We start from the raw sequence: 12,610 nt of genomic DNA on the forward strand, positions 1-12,610 counted from the left end.
TGTAGAAGGAGGAAAGAGATAGGAGGCAGGGAGGCTGGGGGAGGCCATCTTGGTAATGCTGGCAGGATGTGGGAAGGACTGGGAACTGACCAGGGGAAAGGGAGAATTTCACTTTTCATCCAAAATGTTCTCTTCTAAGCTCTTTTTGTACTCTTTCCTTGGGAAATAACGTAGAATCAGCTAACAGCTTGATTTGAAAGGATTTTTTTTTTTATTTTTTGATTGACTGGCTTGTTCTTTATTTGACAACTAAAAAGGGCAGCAGAAAGATATAACCCAAGATGCTCCAGGAAAGTCAACTGAGTTATGATGTAAAGAAAGGATGTGAGGGATGAGGGAGGCCAATTACTCCTCACCCAGGTACTGGAAAATAAAGAATGGACACAGAACACTACTGATCAGTAGGAGATCTGGAAAGGATGGGATCAATTGAATTTGATTGGATGGGGGTGCTTAATGATGACTCCCCAATTTTAAAACCAAGTGGCTAGAAAAATGGTGGTCTTTCTGTGGGAAATAACACAATGATTTAGGAAGAGAGATAGTGTGCTTATTTTAAATAGGTTGAATTGGAAGACGTTCCTATTCAAAAGATAGTCCAAATGATAGGACTTTCATGAGGAAATATCCAAAAGCTATTCATAGGCCAGAGATAGTGTTCATAAAAGAAGAAAGGGCTGAAAATAATAGTCAAAAGTTGTCCACATGGAGATAAAGCCATGTGTGGTTGTCTGTGCTGAGAGATAACATGGTGACAAATAGATGGTGACTAAGGGAAGACTTTTGAGGAAATTCAGCAGGAGAAGAAGACCCATCCAGAGAGACAGAAAGGACATAAGGCAAGAGACGCAGAATATGTAGAACTTCAGGGGTAAATGGAAGACAGGCAGAATTGGTAAAACGCAGCAGACCTGTCAGTGAGCATGTGGATGCAGGGGCTGTGTTTGGTGATAAAGGATCAATTCTTCTGGGCAGGCTTTCCACCTTCTCCCTCCTGCCCCACTCCAGGCCATCTGGGTCTTTACTTTCTCTCTTGTTGCGTAACCTGAGCAGAGACAACACTGATAATGGGTTAGCCACCAGTTTACCCTTTGGATCAAATGTTCTCTAAAAGCAAGGACTGTGGGGCCTCATCCCGCAAGGTGATACAGGATGGGAATTTGGGGAAAAATAAACATAATCCCTGATGGAGCAGTGTCAGGAGAGTCAAACTGTAAGGTATTATGGAACAGGAAGATGGTAGGAAATGAAAGAAGCACTTGATTATAAAAGGCAGGCAGGGAATTATGAGAAGATTCCATTGAGAGAGAAACAGAAAGAATAAAATGTTTAATTATATGGTAAGAGAGAGTTGTCTATGTCCCTAAACTGCAGTGAAAGCCAATGGAAAGGAGGAGATGATGATGCAGGAAATGGCAATGTCTAACTACTGATGGAGTGATTCTGAGAAGGGACTGGTAAACACAAGGGTGGGGTTAACCTCTGACTGACGGCAGGGTATGAGAGAAGATGCAGAGATGTAGAGGTGAGAGGTAGGCATACTGAATGGAATGGACTATGAAAAAAGGAAGCCATGGCCTAATGGGAAACAAACAAGAAATCCCCCCAACCTTGAAGTTCTGATACTGCCATTTTATCAGTTGTGTGACCTGTGGTAAGTGACTTAACATTTTTTAAATGCCTCAACTTCCCTTTTGGTAAAAATGGGAGCGCTAACTTCCAACTCCAAAACCAGGCGCCATTGTCCCACTTACTTGCAAGTGCCCTCTTAGATGTTTCTCTGTTTTTGTTTTAACGTTTCCTTTTCTGGGCAGAGGAGCTGGAAGATGGGCTGGATCTTATTAGCAAAGCAGGAGGTTGGGTCATCTGAGTACGGAGACAGTGATGCCATAAGCCTGAGAGATCACGAAGAGGTTTTAGTAGTGCTGGGCATAGGTTAGAGAAATTAACACAACGTGAATAAAGATTTGCAGGCACCAGTGAGGACCCAAGGGAGATTAGAGGGCAGGGAGGCCTGATAGAAGAGGAATCAGGCCCCTAGCTGAAGAAGTTTTGGGGAGGTGTGCTACAAACTTCGTTTTATTTTTATTTATTTTTGAGACAGGGTCTCGCTCTGTCACCCAGGCTGGAGTGTAGTCGCCCGATCTTGGCTCATTGCAGCCTCTACCTCCCAGGCTCAAGCGATCCTCCCACCTCAGCCTCCGGAGTAGCTGGGACCACAGGCCCACGTCACCATGCCCGAATAATTTTTATATATTTAGTAGAGACGCGTTTTCGCTATGTTGCCCAGGCTGGTCTCGAACTCCTGGGCTCAAGCGATCTTCCCGCCTCGGTCTCCCAAAGTGCTGGGATTACAGGCATTAGCCACCGCGCCCGGAACAAGCTTCGTGTCTGAACCTGGCTCACAGGTGGGCGTTGAGCGGAGGCCACCCTGGAATCCACACATCTCGGGAGGCTTGGGGATGGGCTTCAGCGAGTTCGGAGGCCCCGGAAATCGCCCAGATGCATTAATTTCCACAAGGCTTGCAACGGGTTCTCAACACAACGATTAGGAACCTGTAATTAGAGCTTGGTAAGCCCTCCGGGAACGCAAGCCGCCTCCCAGCCTTTCGCCCTGACGCGCTCTAGCAGCGCTGCAGAAACTTCAGGAACTTCGTTTTCATCTCTTCCCCGACGCACGACCTCGGGCTTTTTCTTTTTGTAAACTGCTGAGTGTGGAGAGGCCCCGCCCTTCCGCGCCCAGCCGCAGGGCCGCCCCTGCCTCCTCCCCGGTGCTCCTTCCCGGACGGCGTTGGAAGCCCTGGCGGCGGCGGCCCATGGGGCCCTTGGCGCTGCCCGCCTGGCTGCAGCCCAGGTAGGGCGCTCGGCCGAATCCCGAGGGGAGGGGGCCTGGGTGGAAGGCCTGGGGGCGGGAGCTCCCCTCTGCGGCGGGCGGGCGGGCGGCACCGACCAGGAAGGCACAGCGCTACCGTGCCCAGGCACCCCTTGGAGCTCGTGCAGGTATTTGCTTACTTACCCCTCTTGACCACCCTAGGAAGCAGGCTCTGTTATTTTCTCCATTTTACAGATGAAGAAATGGGAAGGACAGGCTGCATGGCTACCCCTGGCCTTGTGAGCCCTCTGCCAGTACTTCCCTCCCTCACCAGGGGCCCTTCTCTTGACTTTCTCAGATGCAGAGTTGCGGGGTGATTTTTAGATCTAACAGCGGTGGAAACACTTATCACAAGTATGGATTTCAGGGCCCTGTTGCGGGGGGGAACAGATTCAGTCATATAGCGGTAGGGCTTGGGGGGGTGTATATGTTTAACCCACAGACCAGGTGATCCTGATACAAGCTGAAGGAGGATTTCCTCTTCCCAAACTCTTTAGCAGTTCCTGCCTTATGGGGGATGTCCCCAGATAAAATCATTCTGTCTCCCAGCTTATTTTCCTTGTTTCTCGGAGGTTTTACATCTCCAAGGAGGAGTAAATCTTGACCACACTGGCAGGGCCACTCCCGTCACTCTTCTGAACACCCAGGGAACATTTCAAACAGTGCTTTTTCCTAACTCCCTCAAACCATGTATCTGTCAATCTTCTCTTAGTCATCTCCCCAGCAACTCACAACACATTGTTAAACCAAACTTGACTTCCCTTTTCTGGTATGAGCAACTAAATTGCTTTCTATGTGTATCTGATGAAGGAAACTATCTACCCTTGCAAAATATTAATAGGCAGTGGCAAGATGTTAATACTAACCCCAGTCACATAATGTGTTCAAAAGTCAGGTGTGTCCAGTTACTGAATTATCCAACATTTGGATTGCTCCCATCCCTACCCGCCTTCAGAACTAAAACACTTGTGTCTCAAGTTTCGCACTTAGCAAGCTGAGCTACTGGAACACATAGTGACACGTCAACCCCTCTGCACACATGGATTTTTTGTTGTTGTTTAATTTTTTATTTATTTTTGAGACAGAGTCTTGCTCTGTTGCCCAGGCTGGAGTGCAGTGGCACTATCTCAGCTCACTGCAGCTTCTGCCTCCCGGGTTCAAGTGATTGTCTTGCCTCAGCCTCCTGAGTAGCTAGGTAAGCTGGGATTACAGGCATATGCCACCACATCCTGCTTTTTTCTTTTTTTATTTTTGTAGATATGAGTTTTTGCCACGTTGGCCAGGCTGGTCTTGAACTTCTGGCCTCAAGTGATCCAACCCGCCTTGGCCTGCCAAAGTGTTGGGATTACATGTGTGAGCCACTGCACCCAGCTGGTTTTTTTTTTTTTTTTTTTTAAAGAATATTCAAAGCCGCCTTCGCAGTGGTTTCTTTTATTCCTTGGTGAGCAGCAAGGTTAGAACTTTATCAAAGATGAAAGCAGATTTTGAAAAAGCACTATATTTGGTTTTAAGCAAACTCACTCTACAGATGGTCCATGACTCACATTTTTTTAAACTTTGTGATGGTGTGAAAATGATATGTATTCATTAGAAACCGTACTTCAAATTTTGATTTTTAATCTTTCCCCAGGCTAGCGATGTGAGGGTATGATACTCTTTCATGATGCTGGGCCGCAGCATTGGGCCACAGCTCCCGGTTGGCCGCATGATCAGGAAGGTAAACAAGCAGTACTCCACAGTGCACTGTGTTGCCAGATGATTCCGCCCAATTGTAAGCTAATGTAGGTGTTCTGAGCAAGTTTAAGGTAGACTAGGCTGAGCTGTGATGTTCTGTAGGTCAGCTGTATTACATGCATTTTCAACTTATGATATTTTCAGTTTACAATATTTTCAGCTGATGGGATGTATCAGGACGTAACTTCATCGTAAGTGAAGAAGCATCTGTACTTACTTTAGCAGGTAGCGTAGGCTATGGCTCCCTTCAAAATCTGATATGCACTTGGGGATAACCCAATAAAGGACTGATATGGAACAGTTTTCTTTTGCTTTCTCAGGTTGGCCAGTACATTAAAGGACATGTGTACAGTGATGAAAGGATGATTATAAAAGAAGTGTTTAATGGTATTTTCCTGTATTTCTAGGTATAGGAAGAATGCCTATCTTTTCATCTATTACTTAATCCAGTTCTGTGGCCACTCTTGGATATTTACAAATATGACAGTCAGATTCTTTTCATTTGGAAAAGGTAAAACTCCAAAACAGTTTTTTTATTTTAACTTTTAATTCTTGTTTTCGCCTCATCCTGCTTAAATTTCTATACATCTCAACCTAATATCCTTCTCTAAAATGTTTATTTTTCAGCAACCATGTTTATTGCAAAACCTTCTTGGAGAAGGGGGAAGGTGGGATATGTAAGGGAAAGGGATTTGGCTTCCCTCTGAGTAGGCAGTTTGCCTGAAAACAGAGATGGATGGCACTGGGGTGGCATCATTTCATTGTTCCTTTTCCATTCTGCACCAAACCTTAGCAGATTTCTTGTGTTTTGAGGAAATCTCAGCATAACATTTTATGCAGAGAAATCAGGAATGAATCAAATTCTTCCAGTGTTTGTATTATTCCCCAGGTTTGAGGTAACTGGAGACTACTAGTAAGTGAAATACAAATTTTATGTTCCCCAGGCCTCTATTTGGTCCCTTGAAGAAGTTATATGTAAATGACACACACTGTAGATGGCTAACCACTTACATAGTAGTCAGCATTAATGGTTCAAGTCATAAACTTCCTCTAGTTTCCTGAAAAGTAAAGTCACTGTTGGGTGACTAAATGACTATCAAAATAACATTCTTTTCATGTTCCATCCGCACATGGGTAAGTGTCATCACAGTTTACAACTGTTGAGTGACTTGACAATCTAAGCAACTGCTGGCTTCAGCTAAAAACAAATGTTTAGAATGTAGCTGGGAAAAGTCATGCTGTGCTCATCATTTCAGATGTGTGTATCATAAGAAGTTATTCTACTTGCAAGGTCCCATAGCTATTTTATGTTACTTTTTCTTACTGAAAATCTACAGATATATTCTCACCTTTGTTAAGGCCCTCCAAAGATATAACCTAAAGCTTGAGTTTCAACTACAAATGTTGAGAGTTTTCAAGCAGAGGAAAACACAGGTGATGGGAAAACTTCTTTTATATTTTTATTAAAAAGCCATCACTTCTTGCCCTTTGAGGTTTGCTGAGGCAGTGTAGGCATATTACATGTCATTTGCAACACAAGCCATGGACTCTTCTTACGCTGCCTCGCCTTTCCAGTGAGAAAAGTTGCCTTAGCGAGTATTTCTTTTTCTTTTCTTTTCTTTTCTTTTCTTTTTTTTTTTGAGATGGAGTTTCCCTCTTGTCCAGCCTGGAGTGCAATGGTATGATGTCACCTCACTACAACCTCTGTCTCCCAGGTTCAAGTAATTCTCCTGCTTCAGCTTCCTGAGTAGCTGGGATTACAGGTGCCTGCCACCATGCCCGGCTAATTTTTGTATTTTCAGTAGACATGGGGTTTCACCACGTTAGCCAGGCTGAACTCCTGACCTCAGGTGATCCACCCACCTCGGGCTCCCAGAGTGCTGGGATTATGGGTGTGAGCCACCGTGCCTGGCTCGGCACATTTCTTTCTCAATTATTACCCTGCCATTATAATTGTAGAAGCTACTTATTATTAAAGAAACACAACTGATTCATTCAGGAGACAGACTGAAAACAACCAAGTGTGGATTCGGTATAATTTTTGAATCAATGTATACATTACGTAAGTAGCTCAACAGAAACCTGAAACCCTGAACATGTTATACCTGCTACCTTCTTCCTTCACAGAGCTGTGTAATTCCTAGTGCTCTGGTACAGCGAATGCAGAGCAGTGGATAAGAGCATGGACTGTGTGCTTCGGGAACCATCTCTGAAATGGGGATGATGATAATAGTGTCCATCTCGTGGGGCTGCTGAGAAGAGAAATCCTTAGTGCTCAATAAATTATCATTGTGTGAATTACCACTGGGCAGTAAAGAGAGCAAAATCTTCCCTACGAGTTTCTAAACATGGCAGGATTTCATTTTAAAACTTAAAGCAACACATTTATCCTATGTAGAGGAACATTTGTTTCCCTTCCATTTCAGCTCCCTCTAAGTGCACAGCATTTCATTTGAACCCTCTGCAATGCAGACCCCAAACGTCCTGATCGGAGGCCCAAGTTCCAGTGTTTAACAAAATCCAGAAAAGCACTAACCAAATATGTATAGAAACAAAATCCTAGATACATATGTTATTTGATATCATGGCATTATTAGTGTCATTTCCATAAAGTTTCTCTGAAATCATATTTTTTCTCATTTTTGTCATTTCCTTGTCAGTGGAGGAGCTGTGAGCACAGTGTCTTTAACAAGTTTGCTTCTATCTACACTTGAGGTGGTCTAGATTCTAGGAGGTTACTCTTATGTGGGAATCGCTTTATAATCTTAGAAGTGGGGAATAAATGCTACATGTACGTTTGCCCATGAAATCCTTCTCAAGTTTCTACTTCTTTTGTAACAGAAGCAATTAAAATACACTACAGTATGGGGTGCTTTTTTGGTGTGCATTGTATTCTTAATAATTTAGTAGCTACTTAAGGAATTTTTCACATATACAATGAAAAAGGAAGTGAATACTCTCCATTTGATTTCAAAGTGCTGCATAAATTTGGGTTATAATCCAGTTTTACTTACTATATCTGCATTTTTAACCCATGGGACACAGATTCAATGGTTGACACTTTTTATGCTATTGGACTTGTGATGCGACTTTGCCAGTCCGTTTCTCTCCTGGAATTGCTGCACATATATGTTGGCATTGAGTCAAACCATCTTCTCCCAAGGTTTTTGCAGGTAGGTTTGAATCACATTATTATTATAGAATCTGTTTCATATTTACATTTTTTCTATGTACAGCTTCTCCTGACTTTTTGGCAGTTAGAAAGCCAACCCTTGTCTTAGGTCACTGATAAGGACAATTAATTTCATGGAAGGACAACCTTATTCTAAAACTGCACAATTAGAACAACCAGTTGGAAACATTCAGGGCAGTGATGCTTGCTGATCTTGCAGCACTGCATTGGTCCTATCCTGGCAGGAGATTTCATAGCCACTTGCTACTCTCACTATATCACTGCCTGGGGTAGTAGAAGACAATGATAAGGCATAGGATTGGAGACTTGGGTTTGAGGCCTGGCTTTTCTGCTTAACACTATGGGATCATACCACCCACAACCATTGGGCTGTTGAGGTAAAGGACACCACAAATAATACCTGGCAAAGAGTAGATGATTAAAAAACAAAAAGCTTCCTTCATCTACATCCAGAGAATAGAGTACTCCTAGGCCATACTTGCTCATTCCCTCTTTTTTACTAAACATCAATGGAAAGGGGAGATCATTTGTGTTTATCTAATACAGCATCTAAGCATAGACTTGGGGAACACACAGACCTGGATTCAAATCCCAGTTCTACTTTGCACTAGTTGTATACCTTTAAACAAGTCATTTAATCATTCTGAACTTCATTTTCTCATGTGATATGAAAATAACATGTATCTTATGAAGTAACTGAGAAAATGGATAAGTTCCTGGCACTTAGTTAAGAATACAATACTTGGTAGCTGTTACTACTATTTTCTTAACTATTCTTTGTTCCCTCTTCCATGCCTCTAGCCCTAGATTACCATGTTCTTTGTAAAGGCAGGTTGAAGGAAGATGGGAAATTTACTAGTAGTGACTCCATGTAGAAAATCATTGCTGGATAAAGGCAAATAAAAATAAAGATTTTCTGTAGATTTTATATAGTTCATACAGTTGTCCCTTTCTTGTGGGACGGTAAAGGTTAGGCAACTATAAGAACATGAGTTTAAAGTCTACAGAAATAGGTATCTACATGAGTATAATTTTAGGATCCTCAACATAAATTTGAAAAATTGATAATTTTGACAATTTCACATTGTAAAACTAATTAAAATATGTCAGAATTCTATTGTGTTGCCAGCATCTAGCAAAGTGCTTAGAATGTAAATGTATACTTTAAATTTTGTTAAAGAGTGGCATAGATCCTTTTATTAAAATTTGTCTAAAATATCATGAAAGTTTAAAAGATATAAATAATATAATCCTAAGGAGCCTTTTAACAACTGAGCATTACAAGTTTATGGAATATTTTAAATTTTACTTATTAAATAAGAGTAGGGAAATAGTATCCGTTAGGATAAAGACATTTAAAATGTTGAAATATCAAATGTAAAATAAAAATTAGGGTAATGGTGCATAAACTAATAACATAGTAGTCAGTTAACTAGCTAAGACCTAGATGGAATTCCCTTTAACATAGTTCCTTACAAAATCAACGGGGATACAGATCTGTGTCAACAGCAACATAGTATCTGGGAGCATGATTTATTGGTGTTTATTACTTATTTACAATGTGGTGTACCTCGAAACAACCAAAATACATATAGTACCAGCATCCCATAATGCTAATCTTGGAAAATAAAATTAACAACTAACATTAAATAAAAGTTGTATTCTATCATCTGGAATGATTTTGCTTGGAGTATGACTAAATTCATCTAAAATCTCAGTTATGTTTTCTATTGGTATTTTTTTAAAGGACTTTTACCCTTTTAGGCTAAGTGGCTACTCCTAGTTTCATGGTAAACATTTTCAAAATTAAGAGTAGTGTTATTTTAGTTATTGCCAGTGTACAGAATGCACCTAGAGGGAATAGATAATTTTGTAAGGAAGAAAACTCACTGAGCAGCTTGAATGTGCCTAGAAAATGTGCACATATGTACTTTACAAAATTAGGCTTGTTTAGTAATAGAAATTATTATATAACTTAGAAATCTGATTTCTTGGAGTTCCAGGAATTCCACAATATACACCTGATTTTAATCACTGCTAATTAAAACTTTAAGGGCTTATAGAAATATAACTGTAACCAAAGAACCAAATCTTGGTTTGGCAATTTAAACATAGTGACAAATATACATTGACACCTTTTATTCAAAGGCGAGTTTGCAAAGTCTGATGTTAGCAGAGTGCAAATGATTTTTAAGTCTTCAGTTACTGGGAGAGATAAGTCAGAGATCACTGGGTTAGGGAAGAAAATTATTCTCATCCTGAGTATTATCAATTTTTGTTGTGGTTGTTTGGCTTCCTCTTTTTATCTCTTTTGAGATTTTATTTGGCCCCTATTTCTTTTATTAATTTATCATCCTTTTTGTGGTTCCCACAATGGAAATGGTGTTGGATAAAGGTTCAGAAACATGCCATTGTTTCCAAAGTTTCATTTTCTACCTCCTTCTTGTATTAGAGTTATGCAGACAATTAGAATTCCCTCATTATGGGATGGCACTGAGGCCTCTGCTTTAAAATAATGAAACAAAACTCTCAGATTGTGTAATCATTCTTGGTTTTCCTGTTTCCCCATTTTTAAATGAAGAAACTGTAGTTAAGAGAGTGGCTGCTTTTAAGTAAGCTGAAAAACCATGTCTATACAGTTGTCATGTGATTTTGATATTACCATCAAGAGATTGTTAAGTGGGCCGGGCGCAGTGGCTCAAGCCTGTAATCCCAGCACTTTGGGAGGCCGAGGCAGTCGGATCATGAGGTCAAGAGATTGAGATCATCCTGGCTGACATGGTGAAACCCCATCTCTACTAAAAATACAAAAAATATTAGCTGGACATGGTGGTGCGTGCCTGTAATCCCAGCTACTGGGGAGGCTGAGGCAGGAGAATGGCTTGAACCCTGGAGGCGGAAGTTGCAGTGAGCCGAGATCGTGTCACTGCACTCCAGCCTGGGCGACAGAGCAAGACTCCGTCTCAAAAAAAAGGAGATTGTTAAGTGACAACTGAATTATTCTTGGGGGGAACTAGTCCTCCAAAATATCTAGAGAAATAATTCCAACCAACAGTAGGAACTGATTACCTAGTTGAGCAATTAGCATTACAGGTATCAAGTAGTGGTGGTGTGTCCACAGGAGATAGGTTTGTTTTTATACTGTGTTTCTGTTTCTTGTGCTTTTGTTTCCTGTGCATTTATTTTTTTATTTTTTTTATTATGCCTTAAGTTCTAGGGTACATGTGTACAATGTGCAGTTTTGTTACATATGTATACATGTGCCATGTTGGTGTGCTGCATCCATTAACTCGTCATTTACATTAGGTATATCTCCTAATGCTATCCCTCCCCCCAACCCCCAACCCACGACAGGCCCCAGTATGTAGTGTTCCCCACTCTGTGTCCAAGTGTTCTCATTGTTCAATTCCCACCTATGAGTGAGAACATGTGGTGTTCGGTTTTCTATCCTTGCAATAGTTTGCTTAGAATGAGGGTTTACAACTTCATCCATGTCCCTACAAAGGACATGAACTCATCCTTTTTTATGGATGTATAGTATTCCATGGTGTATATGTGCCACATTTTCTTAATCCAGTCTGTCATTGATGGGCATTTGGGTTGGTTCCAAGTCTTTGCTATCGTGAATAGTGCCTCAACAAACATACGTGTGCATGTGTCTTTATAGCAGCATGATTTATAATCCTTTGGGTATATACCCAGTAATGGGATTGCTGGGTCAAGTGGTATTTCTAGTTCTAGATCCTTGAGGAATCACCACACTGTCTTCCACAATGGTTGAACTAGTTTACAGTCCCACCAGCAGTGTAGAAGTGTTTCTATTTCTCCACATCCTCTCCAGCACCTGTTGTTTCCTGACTTTAATGATCGCCATTCTAACTGGTGTGAGATGGTATCTCATTGTGGTTTTGATTTGCATTTTTCTGATGGCCAGTGATGATGAGCATTTTTTCATATGTCTTTTGGCTGCATAAATGTGTTCTTTTGAGAAGTGTCCATTCATATCCTTCACCCACTTTTCGATGGGGTTTTTTTCTTGTAAATTTGTTCTTTGTAGATTCTAGATATTAGCCCTTTGTCAGGTGCGTAGATTGTAAAAATTTTCTCCCATTCTGTAGGTTGCCTGTTCACTCTGATAGAAGTTTCTTTTGCTGTAGAGAAGCTCTTTAGTTTAATTAGATCGCATTTGTCAATTTTGGCTTTTGTTGCCATTGCTTTTGGTGTTTTAGTCATGAAGTCCTTGCCCACGCCTGAGTGGTATTGCCTAGGTGTTCTTCTAGGATTTTTTATGGTTTTACGTGTAACATTTGAGTCTTTAATCCATCTTGAATTAATTTTTGTTTAAGGTGTAAGGAAGGGATCCAGTTTCAGCTTTCTACATATGGCTAGCCAGTTTACCCAGCACCATTTATTAAATAGGGAATCCTTTCCCAATTTCTTGTTTTTGTCAGGCTTATCAAGGATCAGATGGTTGTAGATGTGTGATATTATTTCTGAGGGCTCTGTTCTGTTCCATTGGTCTATATCTCTGTTTTGGTACCAACCATGCTGTTTTGGTTACTGTAGCCTTGTAGTATAGTTTGAAGTCAGGTAGCATGATGCCTCCAGCTTTGTTCTTTTGGCTTAGGATTGTCTTGATAACGCGGGCTCTTTTTTTGGTTCCATGTAAACTTTAAAGTAGTTTTTTCCAATTCTGTGAAGAAAGTCATTGGTAGCTTGATGGTGATGGCATTGAATCTATAAATTACCTTGGGCAGTATGGCCATTTTCACGATATTGATTCTTCCTATCCATGAGCATGGAATGTTCTT

The 12,610-nt window shown here is 41.1% G+C and overlaps 1 protein-coding gene across 3 annotated transcripts in view; it reads left to right on the forward strand.

The window, feature by feature from the left end:
* Nucleotides 1-1,486: 1,486 nt before the first annotated feature.
* The window catches only part of HACD4 (3-hydroxyacyl-CoA dehydratase 4), a 26,570-nt gene continuing 15,446 nt past the window's right edge, over nucleotides 1,487-12,610 (forward strand). The window contains exons 1-3 of one of the 3 annotated variants that reach the window (XM_017886729.1): nucleotides 1,487-1,654; nucleotides 5,014-5,117; nucleotides 7,652-7,779. In XM_017886729.1, coding sequence (XP_017742218.1) covers nucleotides 1,551-1,654; nucleotides 5,014-5,117; nucleotides 7,652-7,779 — 336 coding nt within the window. In that variant the 5' untranslated portion in view covers nucleotides 1,487-1,550. Of the gene's footprint in view, nucleotides 1,655-2,570; nucleotides 3,001-5,013; nucleotides 5,118-7,651; nucleotides 7,780-12,610 lie in introns of those variants that run through there. The other 2 variants (XM_017886730.1, XM_017886731.1) reach the window with 2 other exon arrangements.

The sequence above is a fragment of the Rhinopithecus bieti genome, unplaced genomic scaffold (genome assembly GCF_001698545.2).
Source record: "Rhinopithecus bieti isolate Rb0 unplaced genomic scaffold, ASM169854v2 scaffold_15368, whole genome shotgun sequence".
Taxonomy (NCBI): domain Eukaryota; kingdom Metazoa; phylum Chordata; class Mammalia; order Primates; family Cercopithecidae; genus Rhinopithecus; species Rhinopithecus bieti.